The sequence below is a fragment of the Macaca nemestrina genome, chromosome 2 (assembly GCF_043159975.1).
Source record: "Macaca nemestrina isolate mMacNem1 chromosome 2, mMacNem.hap1, whole genome shotgun sequence".
Classification (NCBI taxonomy): domain Eukaryota; kingdom Metazoa; phylum Chordata; class Mammalia; order Primates; family Cercopithecidae; genus Macaca; species Macaca nemestrina.
In genome coordinates this window covers 106,729,575-106,755,145 of record NC_092126.1, presented here as the reverse complement: position 1 = coordinate 106,755,145, position 25,571 = coordinate 106,729,575, and the positions used below count along the sequence as shown (strand labels likewise).

Below are 25,571 nucleotides of genomic sequence, written 5' to 3'. Positions count from 1 at the left end.
GTGGCCATCAGCCAGAAGCAAAGGCACTTCCTTCAAACAAAAATGATTTAAACCAGGTCTTCTACTCTCCTAGCTAGAAAGAAGCAGGCGAATCCTTGAAATCACAACTTCCTCAGAATCCTCAGGCAGGACTCCCTGGACTCCAGAGCCAGAGAGAGCTCCCTTGTCCATGGCAAGCCGCAGGAGCCTGGGGGAGAAGGTGTCTTTCTAGAACAGAAGCTCCTTGAGGGATGAATTTAATGTTGTATAATATTTTTTGTTTGGTTGGTGGTTTTGTTTTAGAACTTTGTCACATTTAATTTTTTTATTTCAATATGTTTTTGGGGAACAAATGGTGTTTGGTTACATGAAGAAGTTCTTTAGTGGTAATTACTGAGATTTTAGTGCACCCATCACCTGAGCACTGTGCACTGTACCCAGTGTGTGGTCTTTTATCCCTCACTCCCCTCCCATCCTTTCTCCTGTGTCCCCAAAGTCCACTGTATCATTCTTATACCTTTGCCTCCTCATAGTTTAACTCCCACTTATGAGTGAGGACATGAGATGTTTGGTTTTCCATTCCTGAGTTACCTCAGCTGATGTCTCCAGTGGTCTCCAGTTCCATCCAGGTTGCTGCAGATGCCATTATTTCATTTCTTTTTGTGGCTGAGTAGTATTCCATGATATATACACCACATTTTCTTTATCCACTCGTTGGTTGATGGGCATTTGGGCTGGTTCCATATTTATGCAGTTGCAAATTGTGCTGCTATAAACATGCATGTACAAGTATCTTTTTCGTATAATAATTTATTTTCCTCTGGGGAGATACCTAGTATTGGGATTGCTGGATCAGGGTAGGTCTATTTTTAGTTATTTAAGGAATCTCCACACTCTTTTCTATAATGGTTGTACTAGTTTACATTCCCACCAACAGTGTAAAAGTGTTACCTTTTCACTGTATCCATGCCAACATTTATTACTTTTTATTTTTTGATTATGGCCATTCTTATAGGAGGTATTGCATTGTGGTTTTGATTTGCATTTCCCTGATCATTAGTGATGCTGAGCATTTTTTCATATGCTTGTTGTCCATTTGTATATCTTATTTTGAGAATTGTCTATTCATGTCCTTAGCCTACTTTTTGATGGGATTTTTTTTTTTTCTTGCTGATTTGAGTTCTTTGTAGATTCTGGATATTAGTCCTTTGTTGGTTGTATATATAGATTGTGAAGATTTTCTCCCACTCAGTGGGTTGTCTGTTAACTCTGCTGATTATTTCTTTTGCTGTGCAGAAGCTTTTTAATTTAATTAAGTCCCATCTATTTGTCTTTATTTTTGTTGCATTTGCTTTTGGGTTCTTGGTCATGAAGTCTTTGCCTAAGCCAGTGTCTAGAAGGGTTTTTCTGATGTTATCTTCTAGAATCTTTATGGTTTCAGGTCTTAGATTTAAGTATTTGATTAATCTTGAGTTGATTTTTGTATAAAGTGAGAGATGAGGATCCAGTCTCATTCTTCTACATGTGGCTAGCCAATTATCCCACCACCATTTGTTGAATAAGGTGTCCTTTCCCGCTTTATGTTTTTGTTTGCTTTGTCGAAAATCAGTTCACTGTAAGTATTTGGCTTTATTTCTGGGTTCCCTATTCTATTTGATTGGTCTATATGCTTTTTTTAATGCCAGTACCATGCTGTTTTGGTGACTGTGGCCTTATCATATAGTTTGCAGTCGGGTAATGTATGCCTCAAGATTTGTTCTTTTTGCTTAGTCTTGCTTTGGCTATGCAGGCTCTTTTTTGGTTCCATATGAATTTTAGGATTTTTTTTTTTTTTTTTTGTAGTTCTGTAAAGAATGATGGTAGTATTTGATGGGAACTGCACTGAATTTGTAGATTGCTTTTGGTGGTATGGTCATTTTCACAATATTGATTCTACCCATACATGAACACAGGATGTGTTTCCATTTGTTTGTGTCATCTGTGATTTATTTCAGCAGTGTTTTGTAGTTTTCCTTGTAGAGGTCTTTCACCTCCTTGGTTAGGTATATTCCTAAATATTATACTTTTTTTTTTTGAAGCTATTTTAAAAGCTTTTCTTTATTTGGTTCTCAGCTTGGTCGCTGTTGGTATATAGCAGGGCTACTGATTTGTGTACATTAATTTTTTATCTGGAAACTTTTCTGAATTCATGTACCAGTTCTAGGAACTTTTTGGATGAGTCTTTAGGGTTTTTTAGGTATATGATCATGTCATCAGCAAACAGCAGCAGTTTGATTTCCTGTTTACCGATTTGGATGCCCTTTGTTTCTTTCTCTTGTCTGATTGCTCTGGCTAGGACTTCCAGTACTATGTTGAATAGAAATAGTGAAAGTGGGCCTCCTTGTCTTGTTCCAGGGGGAATGCCTTCAGCTTTTTTCCCTGTTCAGTAAAATGTTGACTGTGGTTTGTCATGGATGGCTTTTATTACCTTAGGGTATGTCCCTTCTATGTTGATTTTGCTGAGGGTTTTAATCATAAAGCGATGCTGGATTTTGTCAAATGCTTCTTCTGCATCTATTGAGATGATCATTTGATTTTTGTTTTTAATTCTGTTTATGTGGTGTATCACATTTATTGACTTGCGGATGTTAAATCATCCCTGCATCCCAGGTATGAAACCAGGGATTTTTGTTTTTTATTTGATTTATGTGATATATCACATTTATTGACTTGCAGATGTTAAACCATCCCTGCATCCCTGGTATGGAACCCACTTGATCATGGTGGATTATCTTTTTTTTGGGGGGGCAGGGGGATGGAGTCTCGCTCTGTAGCCCAGGCTTGAGTGCAGTGGTGCGATCTCGGCTCACTGCAAGTTCTGCCTCCCATGTTCACGCCATTCTTCTGTCTCAGCCTCCCAAGTAGCTGGGACTACAGGTGCCCACCACCACGCCCAGCTAATTTTTTTGTATTTTTAGTAGAGACAGGGTTTCACTGTGTTACCCAGGATAGTCTTGATCTTCTGACCTCGTGATCCACCCGCCTCGGCCTCTCAAAGTGCTGGGATTACAGGCATGAGCCACTGCGCCCAGCCATGGATTATCTTTTTGATATGCTGTTGTATTCTGTTAGCTACTATTTTGTTGACAATTTTTGCATCTGTGCTCAAGGATATTGGTCTGTAGTTTTCTTTTTTTATGTCCTTTCCTGGTTTTGGTATTAGGGTGATACTGGCTTCATAGAATGATTTAGGGAGGATTCCCTCCTTCTCTATCTTTTGGAATAATGTCAATAGGATTGTTACCAATTCTTTGAATGTCTGATAGAATTCAGCTGTGAATCCATCTGGTCCTGGATTATTTTTTTGTTGGTAACTTTTTAATTACCATTTCAATCTCACTGCTTCTTATTGATCTGTTCAGAGTTTCTATTTCTCCCTCGTTTAAACTAGGAGGGTTGTATATTTCCAGGAATTTATCTGTCTCCTCTAGGTTTCCTAGTTTATGCACATAAAGGTGTTCATAGTAGCCTGAATGATCTTTTGTATTTCTGTGGTATCGTTTGTAATATCTCCCGTTTCATTTCTAATTAAGCTTATTTGGATCTTCTCTTTTCTTAATCTCACTATTAGTCTATCTTTTCAAAGAACCAGCTTTTTGTTTCATTTATCTCTTGTATTTTTATTTGTTTGTTTGTTTCATTTAGTTCTGCTCTGATCTTGGTTATTTCGTTTCTTCTGTTGGGTTTTGGTTTGGTTTATTCTTGTTTGTGTAGCTTCTTGAGATGTGACCTTAGATTGTCTTTTTGTGCTCCTTCAGACTTTTTGACATAGGCATTTTGTGCTGTGAACTTTCTTCTTAGCACCACCTTTGCTGTATCTGCACTGCCTTTGCTGTATCCCAGAGGTTTTGATAGGTGGCGTCACTATTATTCAGTTCAAAGAATTGTTTAATTTCCATCTTGATTTCATTGTTAACCCAATGATCATTCAGGAGTAGGCTATTTAATTTCCATGTATTTGCATGGTTTCAAGGGTTTCTTTTGGAGTTGATTTCCAGTTTTATTCCACTGTGGTCTGAGATAGTACTTGCCATAATTTCAATTTTCTTAAATTTGTTGAGACTTGTTCTGTGGCCCATTGTATGGTCTATCTTGGAGAATGTTCCATGTACTCATGAGTAGAATGTATATTCTGCGGTTGTTGAATAGAAAGTTCCATAAATATCCGTTAAGTCTATTTGTTCTAGGGTATAGTTTAAGTCCATTGTTTCTTTGTTGACTTCCTGTCTTAATGACCTGTCTAGTGCTGTCAGTGGAGTACTGAAGTCCGCCACTATTACTTTGTTGCTGTCTATTTCATTTCTTAGGTCTAGGAGTAATTGTTTTATGAATTTGGGAGATCTAGTGTCAGGTACATATATATTTAAGATGGTGATTTTTCTGGTTGGACTATTTCTTTTATCATTATATCATGTCCCTGTTTGTTCTTTTTAACTGCTGTTGTTTTAAAGTTTGTTTTGTCTGATATAAGACTAGCTACTCCTGCTTGCTTTCGGTATCTATTTTCATTGAATATCTTTGTCCACCCCTTTACCTTAAGTTTATGTGAGTCCTTTGAGTCCTTATTTGTCAGGTGAGTCTCCTGAAGGCAGCAGATACTTGGTTGGTGAATTCTTATCCCTTTTGCCATTCTGTATCTTTTAAGTGAAATATTTAGCCATTTACATTCAACATTAGTGACATGGGTTGACTGTGTCCTGGCCCAGATCTCATCTTGAATTGTAGTTTCCATAATCCCCATGTGTCATGGGAGGGCCCAGTGGGAGCTGTTTTTATCATGGGGGCGGTTACCCTCATGCTGTTGTTCTTATGGTGGCAGGTGAGTTCTCATGAGATCTGATGGTTTTATAAGGGGCTTGTTCCCCTTTGCTCGGCACTTCTCTCTCCTGCCACCATGTGAAGAAGGACGTGTTTGCTTCCCCTTCCCCCATGATTGTATGTTTCCTAAGGCCTCCCCAGCCATGGAGAAATGTGAGTTAATTAAACTTCTTTCCTTTGTAAATTATCCAGTCTTGGGCACTTCTTCAGAGCAGCATGAGAACGGATTAATGCAGTTAGTATTGAGATGTGAGGTACTCTTCTATTCATCTTGCTATTTGTTGCCTGAATGCCTTGTTTTTTTCATTGTGGTGGTGTTTTTTAGGTCCTGTGAGATTTATACTTTAAGGAGGTTCTATTTTGGTGTATTTTGAGGATTTGTTTCAAGATTTAGAGCTCCTTTTAGCAGTTTTTGTAGTGTTGGCTTGGTAGTGGCGAATTCTCTCAGCTTTTGTTTATCTGAAAAAGACTATCTTTCCTTCATTTATGAAGCTTAGTTTCGGTAGAAACGAAATTCTTGGCTAATTGTTTTGTTTAAGGAGGCTAAAGATAGGACCCCAATCCCTTCTAGCTTGTAGAATTTCTGATGAGAAATCTGCTGTTAATCTGATAGGTTCCTTTATAGGTTACCTGATGCATTTGCCTCACAGCTCTTAAGATTCTTTCCTTCATCTTGACCTTACCTAACCTGATGACTACGTCCCTAAGTGATAATCTTATTGTGATGTATTTCCCAGGTGTTCTTTGAGGTTCTTGTATTTGGATGTTAGATTTCTATCAATTTTGGAGAAGTTTTCCTCAATTATTCCCTCAAATATATTTTCCAAACTTTTAGATTTCTCTTCTCCCTTGAGAACACCAATTATTCTTAGGTTTGGTCGTTTAACATAATCCCAGACTTCTTGGAGGCTTTGTTATTTATTTATTTATTTTTATTCTTTTTCTTTGTCCTTGTCAGATGGGGTTAATTTGAAAGCCTTGTCTTTGAGCTCTGAAATTCTTTCTTCTGTTGGTTCAATTCTGTTGCTGAGACTTCTAGTGCATTTTGCAATTCTCTAAGTGCGTCCGTAATTTCCAGAAGTTGTGATGGTTTTTTATTTATGCTATCTATTTCACTGGAGATTTTTCCATTCATATCCTGCATCATTTTTTTTTAAATGTCTTTAAGTTGGACGTCTTAATAGTCAACCTTCTGAATTCTTTTTCTAGCAGTTCAGAGATTTGATCTTGGTTTGGATCCATTGCTGGTGAGCTAGTGTGATCTTTTAGGGGTGTTAAACAACCTTGCCTCTGCTGTATTACACAGGTCATCAGGAAAGTTGGGGAAAGCCAGCAGCCACAGGCCTTACCCAGCTCCCATGCAGCCCACAGTCCAAAAGGCCAGTCTCCCTCCCACCATGCCCCCACAACAGCGCTGAGTTTATTTCCGGGGCTGAGAACTTTCCCCAGGCTACATGCCTCCCAGCCGAGAAAGCAAGCCGACTTAGTTCCTGGCTGTCCCACAGAGCCTGCGGCAGCAGTCCACCTCCTTCAAAGGGTCTGTGGATTCTCTTGGCTTTCCTGGTATGTTCCTACAGTAGTTCTTGGAGCAAAAGTTCATGATGTGGGTCTCCACGCGCTGCTCTGTTTGCCCGAGTGGAAGCTGCAGGTTAGTCCTTCCTTCTATTCGCCATTTTCAAGTTCAGGGCTCACTCCTCACTGCTTCTAAGTTCTCCAATTGCAAAAGCACATTCAATATTTTTAATAAAAAAAGGCATATGCTTTAAATATTATCCAGTTTATTATTAACTGTACCCCATTAAAATGTGTAACCTGGAGGAAAAAGAATGGAAAGACAGTCCCTTGGTGGTTCATGCTGTGTGTGCCCCGGATGTGTTTTGATGGCCTTTTGTCACCAACTGGGACAGCATTGTGTCACTTGAGTTCTAGATTTGCGAAAATATTGACTGGCTGCCGTGTGTGCTCAAGATCCTGTAGCATAGCAGTGAGGAGTGTTCAGTGACATTTTCATCAACCTGTATTTAGTGATCAGTATTGGTTACAGGGACTGCTACTCAGGAAGGGCTATAGGTAATGGAAAATTAAAGTGAAATGAAAGGTGTTGGGGAGAAGCAGTAATTAATCCTGCTTGCTGAGGTTTATAGGTGGGAATGAGTAAAAATTAACTTTTCTGAGGGAAAATGATGTCAAGTGAATAAAGCTAGAATCCCTGCCTAACACTTACTGTGTTGTTCCTACACAAAAATCAAGCATAGTCAAGTCAACCATCCATGGCTCTAGCTTCACCCAGGTTCTATAGAAGGGGTGCCTAGTGCCTGCAATTCTGACGACTCACAGCCATCAGCACCCAGGGGTAGCCCTTCTCAACTGACCAGCAACAGGGCCCTGCTCTTGGGGGAAGGGTACATGGTAATCTTTTGTGCAGTGAGGGGATATAGAATTTAAAAAATCATAATGTTGTAATTATCAGTTTTGTTTTATTCATAGTAGTAATATTGAAATTTTAAATGACATTATAGAGGATATAGATATTTGCATTTATCAAAGGGCTATACAGTGTTCAGATGTGGGGAAAACTGCCCTGGGAAAGATTATAAAGCTGATGGGAAACATTTATACTTTCTCTGTGGCCTGCAGTTGTGGCTGCATTTCATAAGGATCTGTTTTCACCTTGGTGATGGACTTGGTGTTTCTGAAGAATGGAACCAATCCCCTCTGCCACCACCAGGGGTCCTTTGATGCCTGGGTGCCTCCTTTACCTTCCCAGGTGTGCAGAAAGTGGGTGCAGAGCTTCTCTGGGCAGAGAAGGAGCTCACCCTTTGGCAGCTGCTCCTACTCATCCCACTTTCACTTTCCTTGTGGCCACTGGCAGTGTTTTCTTAGATTAAAGTTGTTCTCCCTTTATAGTTAACAGTAACATTTACTAAGTTGTGTTGAAACTGATGTGGGCAGTGGACTGTCTCCTACATTTCATTTAGTGGGCTCTTACCTCATCCTTTAACTTTCTAAACTGAGTTTCTTTCTCATGCCACAGTGAAATTGTGTCCCCTCATAGTCCATGAGTCGGGACTCCAGTGGGAGGCTGGACACTGGATTACCTCTGACCACCAAGGCATCTTAGATGGCCACCGCCACCACTATGCCACCCAGCTCAGGGTCCTTTTAGAGACTCTTTGATTTTGAGAGTGCTTATTTCTATTCTTTGGGCTTTTAAACTTCTGTGTCATGCCTTGATCTAACCAAACTGTCAAGGTTTCAGTTCCTGGATCTGTAAATGTCACCTAGCCATGGCTTTCACTGAAGGAACCTGCGGAGGGTTTCTTTGGAGCAGCCACTTGTGCTTGGTGTCCGCTGGCCTGGCCACGCCTCCTCTCCCGGCCTGAACCTGAGCCCTGGCTCTCTAGCTATCAACATGGAGCCTGCAGATCAAAGATGGGGGCTGGCTAGATGGTCATCTTGGCCTTGGATGGTCACAAACCTCTCTGGGTCTCATCTCTCAAGGGCCCCAGGTGACCTGTGTGGCAACATAGGGGACTCTCTGGCTTGTGAAAGAGCAATGCTGCCGCCCTCCTTGGCTCCAAGGCTTCCAGACAGGAAAGTAGTTATTCCTGAAGGACTCGGCACCCTTCCTCCCAGGCAAGGAGGAGGGAGCACCTTCCTGAAAAAGTGATGCTGTGGGCCTTGTGCGGGGGCTCACACCTGTAATCCCAGTGCTTTGGGAGGCCAAGGCAGACAGATCACTTGAACCAGGAGTTTAAGACAAGCCTGGGCAACATGGTGAAAACCCATCTCTACAAAATATACAAAAAATGAGCTGGGTGTGGTGGCACACTCCAGCCTCCCAGCTACTCAGGAGGCTGAGGTGGGAGGATCACCTGAGTCTGGGAGGTCCAGGCTGCAGTGAACTGTGATTGTGCCACCGCACTCCACTCCAGCCTGGGTGACAGAGTGAAACCCTGTCTCAAAAAAAAGTAATTTAAATATTGTTTTAAAAAAGAAGTGATGCTATGTAAGTCTTGTCCAGGAAATGTCTCCTCCAGACCAGATGCTCTTGGTCATCTAGATGACCTGAACAATTGGGACAATGTCCTAGTAACATCACTGAATGTGTCAGTGTCATGGGGCCGAGGATAATACGCAAGAAGATTGTAGATCTCGCTGGCTTCTGAAACAGCTCACCGCCGTCTTACAGCAGAACCTGGGTGGAAGATCTCCCCTTTGCATTTCTGTTTGCAAAATAACATCACAGCTGTAGATCTAGTTACAGTGAAACTAGAAAGAAGCCATGCCAAAGTTATTTTAAAAAGAAACTTCATTCTTTGCCCTATGATTTGGAGGCAAACTGGTTACATGTTATTTTTACATTACTATTTGAATACTAAAAAATTTGAAAATTTCCCCCTTTCTCAGAATTGGTGTCACCTTCATTGTCTTTTTGGTCCTCCCATCTGGGAACATCACTCCCATGTCTTCCTCACTCTTTGTTGCCCTCTTACCTATGTTGCCATAATACACATAGTTAATGGTCATTCCAGAAGTAATTGTAGCTTTTGTAAATAATTATATTATTTCCTTAAGATTAGTCATAGGTTGCTTTTGATGTTAGGGACTTTGATTCTTTTTATTTACAATTATACCTCTACTTCACAAGTGTCAAAATACTGCCCCCCAGCCGGGCGCAGTGGCTCAAGCCTGTAATCCCAGCACTTTGGGAGGCCGAGACAGGCGGATCACGAGGTCAGGAGATCGAAACCATCCTGCTAACACAGTGAAACCCTGTCTCTACTAAAAAATACAAAAAAATTAGCCAGGTGAGGTGGCGGGCGCCTGTAGTCCCAGCTACTCGGGAGGCTGAGGCAGGAGAATGGCGTGAACCTGGGAGGCGGAGCTTGCAGGGAGGAGAGATCGAGCCACTGCACTCCAGCCTGGGCGACAGACCGAGACTCCATCTCAAAAAAAAAAAAAAAAAAAAAATACTGCCCCCATCTCAGCCTCAGGCCACTTCTCTAGTACCCTTGGTCGATGTCCGCAGTACACCCCCAGCCCACTGTTCTCCATGCTTATATCAGGATATTTCAAAAAACTGTCCATTCAATTCAGCCTTTTAAGCAACATCTGTTGCCAGCTTTTTCTCTTCATCCAGTGGAGGAGACATGGCTTATTTTAACCTTTCTCGTTCCTGAATAATTTATTAATGTTTCTGCTCCCTTTTATGTGTTTAGTAAACTGCAGTCCCTTGCAGATTGAGGTTTCTAGTTCTGCCATGCTCTTTGTTGGCGGTGCTCTTCAGCAGCTCTCTATCCCAGCCAGATGGTGACAAGAGGCCATCAGAACACATCTGGGGCACACACAGCACTGAACCACCAAGGGACTCCTTCCATTCTCTTTCCTCCAGGTCACACGTTTTAATGGGGTGCAGTTGGTAATAAGTTGGATAATATTTAAAGCACATGCCTGTTTTTTATTTATTAAAAATATTGAATGTGACAAAGTTGTAAAAACAAAAATAAACAAACAAAAAATATTATACGGCATTAAATCCATCCCTCAAGGAGCTTCTGTTCTAGGAAGACACCCTTCTCCCCCAGGCTCCTGTGGCTTGCCATGGGCAAGAGGGGAATAAACTGTCCTGTTGCTCTCTCTGGCTCTGGAGTCCAGGGAGTCCTGCCTGAAGATTCTGAGGAAGTTGTGATTTCAAGAATTCACCTGCCTCTTTTAACTAGGAGAATAGGAGACCTGGTCTAAATCATTTTTGTTTAAAGGAAGTGCCTTTGCATCCAAGTTTCAGCTGCTTGAGCATTTGTGATTTTGCCAACTGTCTCACTGTGGTTTCCACATTTTCATGTTCTTGTTCCCGTTGGAAGCCTTTCTTTAAAAAAAAATCATCAAGGACTTCTGGATATTTTTAAAAAATTGATTCTTTTTTTGTGAGATGGAGTTTCACTCTTGTCACCCAAGCTGGAAAGTAATGGTGCGTTCTTGGCTCACTGCCACCTCTACCTCTTGGGTTCAAGTGATTCTGCTGCACTAGCCTCCCGAGTAGCTGGGATTACGGGCACCCACCACCACACCCGGCGGTTTTTTGTTTTTGGTTTTTTTTTTTTTTTTGTATTTTTAGTAGAGACAGGGTTTCACCATGTTGGCCAGGCTGGTCTCAAACTCGTGACATCAGGTAATCCACCTGCCTTGGCCTCCCAAAGTGCTGGGATCACCAGCATGAGCCACTGCACCCACCCAAAAAAATGATTCTTGAAGTTTTTTTTGTTTGTTTTTTGAGACAGAGTTTCACTATGTCACCCAGGCTGGAGTGCAGTGGTGCAATCTCGGCTCACTGCAACCTCTGCCTCCCAGGTTCATGTGATTCTCCTGCCTCAGCCTCCCAAGTAGCTGGGATTACAGGTACCTTCCACCACGCCCGGCTAATTTTTGTATTTTTAGTAGAGACGGGGTTTCACTATGTTGGCTAGGCTGGTCTTGAACTCCTGACTTCAAGTCATCTGCCCACCTCGGCCTCCCAAAGTGCTAGGATTATAGGCGTGAGCCACCATGCCCAGCTGATTCTTAAAGTTTTAAACACTCTTTAATATCTTGCTAAAATGTGTGCATATAGATCAAGATAAGGTTAACCTAGTGTATCTGGAGCCAGGCTGCCATGGTTTCAGAGATTTAGCAGAAGCAGGAAATCTGAGCCAGGTGTGACAAGACAAAATTGGATTCACACCAGTAATTCAGAGATACTTGCAAGACCTCGTGGATTGGAAGTGTGATCCAGTTGAATCTGAATCTCAAAGCACAGGTGACTCCGGTGGACAGTTGGGTGATATTATTATAGTACAGAAATGAAACATCTAGATCCGACATCAGGGCAGGGGCAGGGCAGCCTGCAGGTTAGGAGCCAGCTCTGGAGCCAGACGGCCTGGGCTAAAACCTGCTGTATAACCTGGTGCAAGTTTCTCAACCTTTCTGTGCCTCTGTTTTTTCTTTAAAATGATAATGGTATGTCTCTCATAGGGTGGTTATGAGGAGTAAATCAAATGTGCACAGCGTTTAGAACAGTGCCTGGCATGCAATGTGATGTAAGTGTTGGTCACTATAAATTTAAATTATACACAGGTAATATAGCAGACATTAAAAGTCATATCAACAAAGGAGGTAAAAAAGAGGTGTTGCTGTACAAGAGCGATTAGAAATGCAGGAAATGGGGAGAAAAGTAGCCAAGATTGGCATGAACCTGGCACAGAGAACCCTAGGAAGCATAGGACTGATACCCAGACCCACAGGCCTGAGCCCTACAGCCTGCAGGAACCATCTAGATGGGTGCGTCCACTCCGTGCTGCAGCCTGGGGGTTATGCAGAAAGGTCTGTTGGATTAGTTACTAGGTGATTTCATGTATATTTGGGGTATTCATAACTTGGAGAAAATACCAGTGCCCACTGATAGAACATGAAAGGACAGAGGGGATGAGCAGCCCTGGTGAGGGCTCGCTGCCCCTGACGACATTCCCTAGACCCAGGGAGGTTGGTCCGTTTTGCTTGGTCATTTTGTGATAGCATCCAGCTCTTTCTGGCCACCTGTGGAACCTCATGACCTGTAGCATTGGCAGGTGTGTGAGGAGTCCAACAGCCCAGATTTGGGAGGTGGCTGTAGTTAATCAGACATGACTAGCTCCCTGCTCCGGAAGCGTCAGAATAAGTGTGTGCCTGGGGATGGCTGGAAAGCCAACCTCTGGCTTCTGTGGGCTCCTCACTCTCCATGGGAAGTAATTTGCAGTCTCAAAATATCTCCTTTCAAAGTCCTTTAACTTCTGTTTTGGGAAATTTTGCTCTGAAACCCAGATGTGCAGAGAAAACAGGGCTCAAAAGATCATTTGAGAAACAGACATTACACCTTTGTTTCCCCTTTTTGAACTGACATCCACCCACCCCACGGTCAGCTCATGCAGTTAACGGACTGTGTCATAGACTCCCTCATACGTCTCCTGTTGCTTGAGTGAGAGCCTTTCTGGAGTGGGGATTTGATTTTCTTGGAGGAGTCTTTGTTTCTAGCTGGGACCAAGCTGATAATTTGGCACCGTCCTTCTCCCACACAGCTGTAACTGCAGACCACCTTCCCCTTCACCAGAGCCACATCTGAGCTTGCTAACCATGATTTCTGTCACACTTCCCCACCACCCCACCCCTGACCCTCACCCAGCTTGAGCTTGCTAGCCATGATTTCTGCCACCCACCCCTCACCCAGCTTCTGAGACAAAACCTTAGGCTGGGACCCAGTAATCTGTACTGTTACCAGGGCAGGTAGCTGTTGGGAACCCTGAAACCCGGTGCTTCTGACATAGAGCCCATGCCACTGGTGTGTTTTCTGTGATCCCATATATGGGACTGGCCAGCTCGTGGGCCATAGCGTGATGCTGACTTCAAGAACTTGAGTATGTGTTACGTGAGAAAAGAGGCTTTTCTCTTTCATACACATGAAAAAAGAGGCTTTACAAGTTCATCGGAATTACACTGAGGTTACTGGCTAAATTGGAATTTCTCTGGCTGCTACTGCAGGCTGCAAGCTGGTCCCTCTTCCAGTTTTCATGGAGCATCAACTCAGTGCCAGGCACTGTCATAGGAGAGGTCTAGTCATGGCCCTGCTCTCTGGATACCACATACCAGGAAGGATACAACATTTAAGACAGAAAAAAAATCTGCAAATAAACAATGAATAAACCAGATGGTAATGAGAGGAGTGCAGGAATGGAAATAGAGGGATGGGATGGTGACAGGGGAGGAGGAAATAGAGGGATGAGGAAGAGACAGGCTGAGGACTGAGTGGCAGAAAGGAGTTGCCAGCAAAGCTCAGGCAGGGCAGGCAAGCCTGGGTGGAGGGAGCTGGTGGCTGGAGCAGAACCAAGGCTGGAGTGCAGGGCAGCAGGGTATGAGGATGAGAGACAAGAAGGGATGAACTGCAGTCCCCAGCGTGGTGGGGACCTTGGAGTGGCATATACAGCCCTCCATTTAAAACCCTGCTTGGGCTGCCTTGGGACAAGAATGGGACGGTCTGGGGTGCAGTCTCAGTGCAGGCAGGGGCACAGCCTTGAGGAGGGAGGCAGGAGCAGTGGGTGTGTGACAGGTAGAGGGGCTGGACCGGGGGAGCAGGCATCCGCAGAGATGGCCAAAGTTCCACGGTCTGAGATGCTGGCTGGTGGTGGCACTGCTTCCTGATATGGGGACAACTGGGAGAAAGACTGCCTGGGGTGGGAGGTGGGAGCTGGAGCACTGGCACTTGTGGTTGCCCGCAAGTCTTACATTTTTACATTTTGTCAAGTATTAAAACGAAGCAACAGTCAGAGGGAGAGGTGGGCGTAACTCCCTCCAGGACTGCCTGGTGGGCTGCTGCGGGCACCTTCTTGCCCCTCTACTCACTGCTGTCGTGGCTGGTTAGAGCCTTATGGCATCACCAAGCCCAGACAGCCTTGGACTTTTTAATCATTGTATGATGATATTTTCAGAACACTGTTTGAAGTAAACTTTCCAATAGAGATAACGAATAAAGTCTTTGTGAAAATAGGTGCTTCAGAAGCCCCACTCTCCTTTTTTGTCTGAATTGTCAGGCTTGATTTTTGCCCTGACTCTAGTTGTATGTCCTCAATAAGCTGTGTAGCCTTTTGAGTCCCCAGGGCCATGTCAGTGACACCTGTAGAGAAGCCTGTGCTTGTGGTTGCAAGGCATGAATAAGGGGTGTGTGCACAGCCTGAGTGCAGGAGGCTCGAAGTTGATCCTCCCTTCTTCCCTGCCATTCCCTTCTCAGGGAGACTTGGAGGGTGGCTTCGTTTCAGGCAGTGGCTCTCCGCCTCACCTGCATGTTAGAATCACTTGGGAAGCTTTGAAAAGTCCCTGTGCCCAGGCCACACTTAGGTGCATTAAATCAGATTCTGGGTGGGGGAGTAGGAATGAGTAATCATGATGCTCTGTTCTCAGGCCTGCACACCTAAGGCTAGGGTGGCTCGGGGGAGCCAGGTGCTGCTGCTGGGCTGAACTGGCCTGAGAACTCCATTCCCAGACACCCTATGTGGCCACCAGCCTGGCTCCATCCCAGCCACTGCACCCTGCACTCAGAGGACATGAACGGTGAGGCCACTGGTGAACAGTAACTGGTGACACATGGGATTTTCTATCCTTCAGTCAAGGGCTCCCCAGACAGATTCCTTCTGTAGGTCGTGGTTTGGGAGGGGGACAGGGGTGAGAAGGGGTAATGGAGTAGTTGCTAGTAGATTTCAAATTGAGCAGGAGATGTAATCAAATGGTAGTGATTCCCTGAATGCTATGAATAGAAGGATCCTAAAGTTTATTGTGGGCTCAGCCAGAGGGAGTCTCTGCTACAAGGCTGGGAGGGAGAAGGGGTCATTTCAGGTTCATGGTGTCCACCGTGGTTATCACAAGTCTATGGAGTCCACCGTGGCCATTCCAGGTCTGTGGGAAGCGTTGCAGTTCTCAGAAAGTTTTCTGTACTTCTCCAAAGAGAAAAGGGGATCCAGTCACACAGTCTTCCTCAGGTCAAGCTGTGCATTTGGCCAACACACTTAATGATTGGGTTCCTATTATAATCATTAGTAATCATGATGCAAAAAACTACTGCTTTTTAAAGAATAATTTGGAGCATGGGTGTTTTAATGAGTCACAAGTTAGGGGAAAATTCCATTCTCTCTCCATTTTGATACTTTTTTGGAGAAGTTGTCAGCTCTATTATCTTGCTTATATTTTTATGAAGGTTTTAATTTAAGGATCCCCAAAGAAGCCAGGTTTTTTTAAGGGGATAATGTTGCTCACTCCCACCCCACCCACCCTCCAGCCAGGTTTGTTAAGGAGAAGAAGCCAAAGAGCTGAGCTGCCAGAGGCAGCCTGGTGCCTAGGCACTGTCCCAGCCCACTCAGCCAGCGCCTGCAGTATGGCCTGGGAGAAACCTGTTTCACCCCTTGTGGCCCAAGCTTGCTTATTTGTGAAAGGTGACCGACAACAAATCAGAGATTTGCAAGCCTGGGATAGCCAGTGGAAAAACTCAAGGGCTCGTTAAAAATTCGAGTCTGGGGCCCACTGTAGGGCCTGCATTTAACCAGGTCTCAGGATTCTTAAGTGGCCATGAGACTGACTGTTCTTCAAGTTTCCTTCCTAATCATAAATGTTGTGATCCTGACGTCGCTTCTGCCAGTGCTCCCACTTCCCCATCGGGGAGGGTGTGGGAAGTGCTCTTGGACCAGGACTGTGATTAGGGCTCAGCCTCCTCTTCACCAGGAGGGCAGGTTTGCATCACAGTCACTACAGGGAAGACAAATGAGATATTCTTGTTGTAAGTCGCATGAGCCCATACTGAGGGTTACAGACTCAGGAGTGGTAGATAGCAATTAGTTTACCTAAGAGAAGCTATCTTGGGGCCAGTCAGCCAGTAATGAGTATCTGTGGCTCTGACTCCATTTGCAGCCAAGGGAGGTAGAGGCCTGCCCCATTTACACAGAAAAGGTGTGGGTGTCAGCCACTGACTTCATGACAACTTAACTTGTCTCAGCAAAGCAGGCTGTTGCAGCTCATTTCCTCCAAATCACTTGGGTTTTTCTTTGGACTTTAGCTGCAGGTTTTAATTTCTGGTTCTGCCATTGGCTTAGGGTCTCCCAGCTGGAGATTGTGGGCACGGGCAACCCAGGGAGTTGAGTTGAGCCCCCCTCCATACCATGGCCGTGGGAGGGACAGTGCCCTTGGAAGGAAATCACCTGGTCTGCCACTGCCCTGTAGAGGCCCTGAGAGCACAGCCTTCCTGTCCCCTCCTGCTCTCCTGGCTGCCAAGTTCGCCTTGAGTCATCCCATGGCCATGGCCCAACTTGGGGATCACAGAACTCCAGTGAGACTTGATCATTCATGGCTTTAAAAGAAGCCTTGCTCCAGGGCAGGTGAAGGAAAGAGCAGAATTCTGCAAATGGCTCCTGCCTGGCCTGAGGCAAGGGAGGACTGGAGGGTCCCTGGCCATTCTTTCTACCTTTGCCACCAGCAGTGCAGTTCAGCGCAGATGACCTTGTGACCTCGCGGACATCCTCAGGCTCTTAGGTGCTGCCCTGAGCAAGGCAGGCACTGCAGGTGGGAGGAGCCCAGTCGAGTGAGTTCTGAGTTCCTTCCCCGAACTTGGGTGAAGCCCCCAACCCTGGGCCTGAGAGAAGGGGCTGTGGCCCTGAAGAAGCCCCTCATGGGCACATCAGTTATAAGGACAAGTGGGGGGCACCCCAGAAGCAGCCCCAGGAAGTAAGACAAAAGTCACATTGGGTTTGGTCATTCGGAGGAGAAGGCCCATCCACCCTGGCTGCTGTGGAGCAGGGCCCCTCCCAGAGAGCTGCTGGACGCTTCTGTGCCTGACCTCACGGGGCTTCCAGCCACACCTGCCTTGAAAGGAGCCTCAAATGCTCCCATTTTTATTTTCTTCCCCATGTGGAATGCCAGGGAAATGTGGCTGCAAGGTTCTGTGACAAGCTGGGGAATGTTCTGTCTTCATTACTGTTTTAGTTTAGTTAAATTTCCTGGGCACAGTGGCTCATGCCTGTCGTCCCAGCTACTTGGGAAACTGAGGCAGGAGGATCCCTTGAGCCCAGGAGTTCGAGGCTGCAGTGTGATCACACCTCTGCACTCCAGCCTGGGCAATAGAGTGAGACCCTCTTAAAAAAAAAAAAAAGACATTTTAAAAGTCGTATAAGTATTAAATGATAACAGCTAGAAGAGTCTGCAGTGAACCTGGGCTGAAATATTATAGTTTTTATTTATGGTGATATTTTATATCTGGAGTTAACAGCATGGGCTTGTGGGAAGACCTGAAATGTTAGTCATGGAAGAGGTAGCAGATGCAAAAAACTCCGGGGAGACTTTTACAGGGCCTGGCAGTTCAGCCTCTCTAGGTTTGTGAACTATTAATCAAACCATCTCTATCCCCCTGGCAGGATGAAGGTTATAGAAATCTTACAGTGGTGGGTCATTTGGACAGGGCATGTCCCTGGGCCCGTGTTAACTCCTGTGTCTACCCCCTACTCCAGGCCTGCTGAAATGCTGTGGCCCCTGCAGAAAGAACCCTGTCACCCCCACTGCTGATAACCTGGTCACCTTGACTCTCCATAGCCCCCTTTCTTATCAAAAGTCATCTCCTAAGCCCTGCTTCGACATGGATAAGAAAGGGCCAGCCAGTCCCCTCCCCAAGCCAAATGCAGAGGGCTCAGCTTCCAGGAGCCATCACTGAGCTGCCCCATGGGAGACAGGCCAGGCTCAGAAAACAGGAGAATGGTCAGGAGTTGAGAGCACCTTCCTGAGGCGCTGCAGAGCTAAAGGATCCTTAGAAGGGTAAGTTAAAGCAGCAGACAAGGGATTTCGATAGACAGCCTATGAAAGCGGCTTCTCCCACTGAAAGCCACAGGGAGCACGGTATTGCTTCCAGCCCTGTGTGGCCCTCGGGGCTCTCAAGATGAGTAGCCAGGTACTGGGGGCACCAGCCGCGTTTGCACTCAAGACTTTTGTTTTTCCATAAGTGAATCACTGTTATTGAAAATCTGTTTGAAGCCAACTTCCACAGTATTATAGTTATTCATTTATTCAACAAATAGGGCAGAACTGCAGTGGTGATTTCTAGCCACAAAACTGAAGTGTCTGGGAACTTCAGGGCTGGGGTAGGGGAAGGTAGGAGCAGCAGAACTGCCCCTCACACCGCTGCCTGGCTTGTGGGCACAGGCACTCCCTTCTGACACCTCCCTGGAAGTCTCCTATCCTGCCCTCCAGGAGGGCGCCTCTATCTCGATGTCACCCTCACGGAGACTTAATGGGTTGTTCCCAGTGAGGATGGGGGCAGAGGGGTCAGGGTAAGTCCTGTGGCTGTACTAGGGACAAAAGGCTGGTGAGAAACATCTGATGATTTGGGGCATCTGTTCTGTGCCAGGAACTTCGTGGACAACAATACTTGCAGCCACCCTGCAAAATATGCATTCTTGCACTCACTGCAGATTTGGAAACTCCGGCTCAGCGAGGTCAAACTGCCAGGGTCGCTCAGTGCCCAGGGGCAAAGCAAGCACTTGGTCCCAAGCCTATGCCCCATCCTCTCTCAGGCCCTGTCCCCCTATTCCTCTCATCCTGGCCATCCAGGGAGGAGACGCCAGCTGCTTCTCATTTCAGTGTCCTTAAAATCCCTGCTGGTCTGGGCTCACACAGTGCGACATTGCATTTCCACCACACCAACTGTCTGCCATCTCCTCAGAGTCAGACCCAGGGACTTGCTGGAAGCTGCAGGCAGCGTCAGAGTCACCACTTCCCTGGGGTCAAAGGCGCTGGCCAGGCTTCCATAGAGAGCAGAGACCTCTGCCACTACTTAGGTGCCACTCCTTAGGCTTCTATGGCTCACCTGGTGTCCTATTTTCTCTTAACAGCAAATGAAGCTCGTGACCGAGAACCTGAAAGAGGAACCAAAGGAAAGCGGGAAGGAGAAGGCAACCTGAGAGCCCGGTGTGCCCAGCTGCCCTGTTGGCAGAGGCCTGTGTGCCACACCCACCACGGTGGTGGGGGATGGGTACTCGGGGCAGCATCGTGGCTCCTGAACCCAGACCCAATGCTTAGCCAAATGAAGTAGCTCCCATGTGACAAGCACCCGTCTCAGTTTCGCAGTGGCCCAGCTCAGGATCCTTGGCAGTTCCTGGCAGTTCCCCCAGCCCCACCCTGTCTGTTCCTTCCCAGGCCCCACACACTGCTCCAGCTGCCAACTTTGCTGCAAAGCCACTGCCACCCTTGAGCCTCTCACCATGAGTGAGCCACCAGCTCTCCATGTTCCCCTCACAGCAGTGTCACTCCCGGCCCCACCATGGCCCAGGGACCTGTGGACAGGTTGGGGATGGGGTGTGTACCCACTGTGCTCATCACAGGAGCCTCTGTTGAGAGCGGGGTACAGTAAGGCAGTGCTTCCCACGCTGGACCTCTTTCCTGGTTCTCTTTTGCAATATGTTAACAGACCCTTTATCAACATAAACAATAGTAACTGAGCTGTTAAAGGCAACCTCTCTGACTCCTGTTGCCCACATGGGGACTGCAGTGGGCTTCCCTGTTCTGAAACAAGCATGGGTGAGGTCACTGAAGGTGGAGCGGTGAGATCAGGAGCCCAGGGTGAGGGGCTTGGCTGGAGGCCAGGCACCAAAGCTTGTAGCTGAAGACTGGGCCATTTTTGAGAACGGCTGCTGCTGGTGGTGCCTGCCTACAGGGACACCAGGGCTTTCAAATGCAGGGTGTGCCCATGGTGCCAAGCCAAGGGCCAGCAGCCACTCCTGGTGCCCTTGCCTGGGCTTGGGCTTGCAGAGAAAAGGGCCCTCCTTGCCCAGTGGTGGTGCCCACCTCCCTAGCTGTGTCCATGGACTGCCCTGCATTCGCAGGCACAAGCATGCCATGTGCTGCCCACGTATACAGCCCTTCCCACCAGCACTGGCTATCCTGCTGTAGCCAAGATGCTGCAGACCCGTGGGCACCTCCACTCGGACAGCAGCAGATGCCCTGGCCCACCCGGAGAAGGTGAAGAGCCGGGAGGGCCGCCGTGCTTCCTGGTTGGCAGAGGCCTGTTTCCCTCAGCTCAGGAGTCAGGTACCTTGATCCCTCCCCCACCTCAGAGATGGGGCAGCCTCCTCAAGGCAGCTCAAGCACCACTTGTCTTTGGAGGTCCCGACTCTCCCTGTCTGCCCCTTCATGGGTGTTTGTGTTGGTCCTGCGAGCCCATCCTGTTTTCCAGAGTGGACACGCGTCAGTGAGTTTTGCCCCTGCCCTTACATGGGATGAGCCACTCCAGGGCCTGTTATTCAGTGGTTGTTCAGTGTTTGATGGACAGTTTCTAGAAGAGGCTCATGTTTTGAAATGTCAGTCAATGGCAGCCACCAATATAGGCCTGAGTCTTGAGACCCCAGGATCTTTACTCTGTTTCAGCCTGGGTGTCTGTGTTTGCTGGGAAAGGAGAAAGTTGAAATGGCGCCCTTGGCACCAGCTCTTGGTGTCCCCCCATCCCCCAGAGCCTGGCTTTGGGAGTCAGTCGCATGAATGCAGTTGGTTGTGAACCAGTGGGTCCTGGATGCCCGGAACGTCAAGCCACCGAATCACTTGCCGCCTGCAGGGCCGCGGAGCCAGACAGCCTCTTCCCAGCACTGTGACTGTGCCCTTCCCAGAAGCCGCCCATCTGCCCTTCCTCAGCGTCTGATTGGGCACAACTACACCGCTGAGCTAAGCCTTAGCCAGTCACTGCACAGGGGAGAACGGGACCCTCCAATGGGGCCAGACCTCAGGCACAAGGCCACGGCGGGGGTGGATGTGGAACCAATCGGGTTGTGTCAAGAGGGATATTGGCAGGAGCGGGAGGTTGTGGCGGTTTGCTAGGCTCTAGCTGGCTGGAGGTGTGGCAAGTTCCTCTCTCTATCCCCTGGGCTGTCATGGATGCCATCTAGCAGGCCGCAGGTGCCCAGGACTTAGTGGCATAGTTGGAAGTAGGGGTAGAGGAACAGCGTGTCTGCTGCTCCACATTCTGTAGCTCCCTCGTATCTAAGTTGGACTGAGGAAGACATCTAGGCCGATGCCGTCCCACCCACACCCTGGCCTCACACAGCCATTCCCTGCGGTCACGGTCTCCGCCTGGAACCCCGGCGGGCCCCCCTCCCTGCACCTCACTTCATCCCCCAGCCCTTCTGGCCACTGGCTCGCCCACTGTTCTCTTGTCGCTGGCCTCACCTCAGCCTCAGATCCAACCCCACCACGCCCCCGAGAGCCTCTTGAGGTCCCACTCTCCCCGGCAGTGCTGCCTTAGGGCTCCTAGTGACCCCGCCCAAGAGAACTTCCCCACTCTGACCACCCAGTTACCCCGACACCCCTGAGGACTCCAGAGGGTGAAACCCCCTACCCCCACCCCCACCCGACGGTTGCAGCCCGCCTTCCTCCATGGCTTCCAAGAGCTAGGAGGCACCTGCTTGCGTGAACAGACGTGGACACCAGAGGTACCAGCCCCGCGCCTGGCCAAGAAAAGTGCCCAGAGGCAGAGCAGCCAAGAGTCAGGAGGCTGAGACTGCAGCGGCCCCTGAGGGACGGACGGGCAGGTAGGAAGGGCTTCGTAACCCCTGTCCAAACCCCTCATGGTACAGAGGAGAGAGGCCCACGCCAGGGAACCACAGGAGACTGAACCCAGGTATTTGGACCCCAGGCCCAGAGCTCTCCCGGACACCGGACAGCTTCCAAAGACGACAGCTGGAGAGCAGCTGTGGGGCAGGGCGTGGGAAAAGAACCTTGGCCACCCAGGGGAGTCCCCAGTGAGTTAAGCGCAGGCCCCGTTCTCAAGCTCAAGCCCGTTCTGCCTGCGGCCTTGGAGAAGGGTTCCCAGGGAGCCGCCCCCGGCAAGTTGCTCAGACCGGCTCTACGCGCCCCGCGGCTCCTGGGCTATTTGCGCAGACTGCCCTGCCTGAGCGCTCCTGCCTCACCTCAAAAGTGGCCAGGGGGCCGGGCGCGGTGGCTCAAGTCTGTAATCCCAGCACTTTGGGAGGCCGAGACGGGTGGATCACGAGGTCAGGAAATCGAGACCATCCTGGCTAACATGGTGAAACCCCGTCTCTACTAAAAAAAATACAAAAAACTAGCCGGGCGAGGTGGCGGGCACCTGTAGTCCCAGCTGCTCGGGAGGCTGAGGCAGGAGAATGGCGTGAACCTGGGAGGCGGAGCTTGCAGTGAGCTGAGATCCGGCCACTGCACTCCAGCCTGGGCGACAGCGCGAGACTCCGTCTCAAAAAAAAAAAGTGACCAGGGATACATCCCTAACCTGCCTCCCTCAAGCCGTGAGATACAAGCTGTCTCCAAGTCCCACAGATTGTCACTGGGACTTGACCCCCCAGTTGGGGTTTGGCGGCAGGCCTAATTCACTTCACAGCCCAACTCTTCTCTCTCACACAACCAGCCCAGACTGTGTTGAGCCCTGTGCCATGACATTTCCTAGATGCCCTCCCCATAGGGGAGGGCTATCCCACTCCACACAGGCGGCTCCTCTCACTCTCCAGGGCACTAAAGCCCCACACAGAGGCCAACAGAAACCCCAGAGCATCCCAGGGCTGCAGCCTCGAGGCAGGGGGATCAGGCGGTGGACCCCTCCCCCTCACAGCAGCCACACTGCGTACTCCACATTAGCAGCTCAAAAGCTCAGACTTGAGAACAAATCTTTATTTTAGCAGCTTCACTAGCAAATAAGCGAATGCTCATGGCCAACCGGTCCTGCAGCAAAGCTAGTCAAGTGCCCTCTGGGTCACAGTTGCCTCACGCTGTCCCCATTTAATAGAGGAACCCTGAGGTTTGCAGGGTTCAAGTGATTTCTCCATAGCCCATGTCCACCCACATCTGTCCTTTGCCATCTCTGCCAAGTCCCACTACCCCACAGCCTCTGCCCAGCACCTGAGACCCGTGTTCCCAGACTCAAACCCTGCGGCTCCTGCCCTTCTTCCAGCACGAAAGTAGCAACAGGAAGGAGGAAGGCCGAAGGCCACACACTGAGGACCGAAGGGTCCAGACTGGTCCTTACTAAGTTTTAAGAACCCCATGACCCTGCAAGGACAGTGCCTGGCCAGTGCCTTGATAAACAGCCAGACAGTGTGGGCCTTGGGGAACTTCTTGCCAGTAGCTGGGTCTACAAAGCTGCCAGACTCCAGGCCTCCCCGCATGCGCTCCATGCCCCATCCAAGGGACCTGACAGAAGAGAAGGGACCTGACAGAACCTGGAGCCTCCAGCACCTGCAGGAGCCCAACAGGACACAGCCAGGGCAGCTGTGTCCTCAGGCTTGGGAACACCCTTCTGCCCCGACCACAAGAGGGGCCACAGTCACTTGAGGGGAAGGAAGATGCTTTTCCTGGTCCTGGGAAGGGACCCAGTCAAGTAGGCACCATGGAAGGGTGTGGGGAGCCGCTCATCCCAACCCTCTAAGAGTCAAAGTTAGGAGGTCTCGTGAGCTAGCCCAGGGCCCCAATCAAGACCTGAACCCAGCCTGGCTGGGGCCAGGCTCAGCAACAGGGCCTTACGTTCCTCTGACTGTGGCCACAGACCCCTGGAGAGCATCGTCTAGACCTTGTTCCATGCAGATGCCCAGTGCCACCACCCAGGCCTGAGAAGCCACATGGTGATGGTTTGGCCCAGGAATCTGTATGTTTGACAATGCCTGCATCAGATGCTGTTGCACACTGAAATCCGAGAACCATAGCAGGGTAAAGGGCCTTGCTGATTTCTGCCCAGGAGCAGCTGATGCTGAAGGCCCCTGCAGAGCCAGCCTCCTTCCCTGCTGACTTGTCACCATGGGGGCAGGTCTGGGGTGCTTCTATGGGGCTGTCAGGGATCTAGAGCCACAAGTGTCCTGGGCCTGAACAGGATCCAAGGCAGAAAGGAGTAACAAGGTGCAGGACCCAAGAGACCAGCTTCCTCCCTACCTGGCGTTGGATGACTGACATCTCCCACCACCCTCTGTAAGCCTTGGAAGTTCTTGGGCAATTCAGAGATGGCAGCAGTCTCCACTCAGGAGGGAGGAAACCCTTGGCTTCCTGCTGATTGGTATGTGGGGACCTCACATGATAGAAAAGGGAGGTCTGATGAAGTTTGTCCCCTAAGTTTGTGGTACAGATCACGCTGATTGCATTTGGCTCAAGAAAGGTGGCCTCCTCGCTAGATCTTATAGTGCTGGTGAATTTCTTCAGTGAAAGGGGAAAACAGTGGCACAGAGCACATGGATTATGAGGCTCCTTCACTTGTATTATTCCCACCCACCCATTATTACCTCCTGTTTTCACCTGAGAGTCCCACAGCCCAGGGGGTGGATAGATGCAGTCACCGCAAGAAGTGGGGGCAGAGCTTCCAGGCCAGCGGACCCTCTGTGGGAGAAAGGAAAACGCACCCCCAAGTCTCCCAGGGCCCAGGCCTGGGCAACCAGCTGAGGTGTGAAGAGCTTCTGGCCAAATCATCAAATTAAAGTGTGCTCAGTACAAGGAAAATCACTGTATATTTCTGAAAAATTAACCAGAAGGGCAACAGTAGGGTAGACATGGATACGTGGATATGTACCTCCCTTTACATAACTGTCTGGCTTAGAAAACAGAAACCAAAGGTGTCTCCGTCCTAAGGAAGACTGAAGAGCAACTCAACGTCACCTCTACCTCCCCTTCCCAGAACACAAGGCCACAAACTGGCACCCAGAGTTTGTCCTAGCAAGTGGGGTCAATAAAGACAGGGAGGGCAATAGTGTGGCACAAATGACTGCTTTCTGGGACTTGCCCGCCCTTCTGCCACCATACTGGGGTGCCCTGCCTGGTCATGGTGCCCTTGTAAGCCGTTTGCTGCAGGAGCTGCTCTCCAGCTATAAATGGCTCTGTAGCTGCTGGCATTTGCACCACAGCAGAAGGAAGAATGCAGGTTGGAATTCGCAATAACAACCTGAATCCAGTGACATGGTAGGCCTCCACCTAAAATATGTCCAGGATTTTGCTGCAATTCTTGCACAAACACGTTAATGACATTGATTCCTAATGGACAGAAGGCATCTTGGGGACTGAGAGACACTTCTTGCCTAGTTCCAATTTCCTCTCAGACAGCTGGTCCCAGGGAATGGCCATCCAGACCAGGGAAGCTTCCTGGCACTGGAATTCTTTGGGAAATGTTGTGAGCCCAGGTCTTAGCCCCTGAATCCGAATGGTTCCTCATCATG

At 48.3% G+C, this 25,571-nt stretch overlaps 1 protein-coding gene across 2 annotated transcripts in view; it reads left to right on the top strand.

The window, feature by feature from the left end:
• Positions 1-25,571, top strand: part of LOC105480296 (anoctamin 10) — a 257,728-nt gene that overhangs the window by 221,157 nt on the left and 11,000 nt on the right. For both annotated transcript variants that reach the window (XM_011738921.3, XM_011738922.3), the window contains exon 13: positions 19,260-21,944. In XM_011738921.3, the coding sequence (XP_011737223.2) occupies positions 19,260-19,328 (69 nt within the window). In that variant the 3' untranslated portion in view covers positions 19,329-21,944. The remainder of the gene's footprint in view (positions 1-19,259; positions 21,945-25,571) is intronic.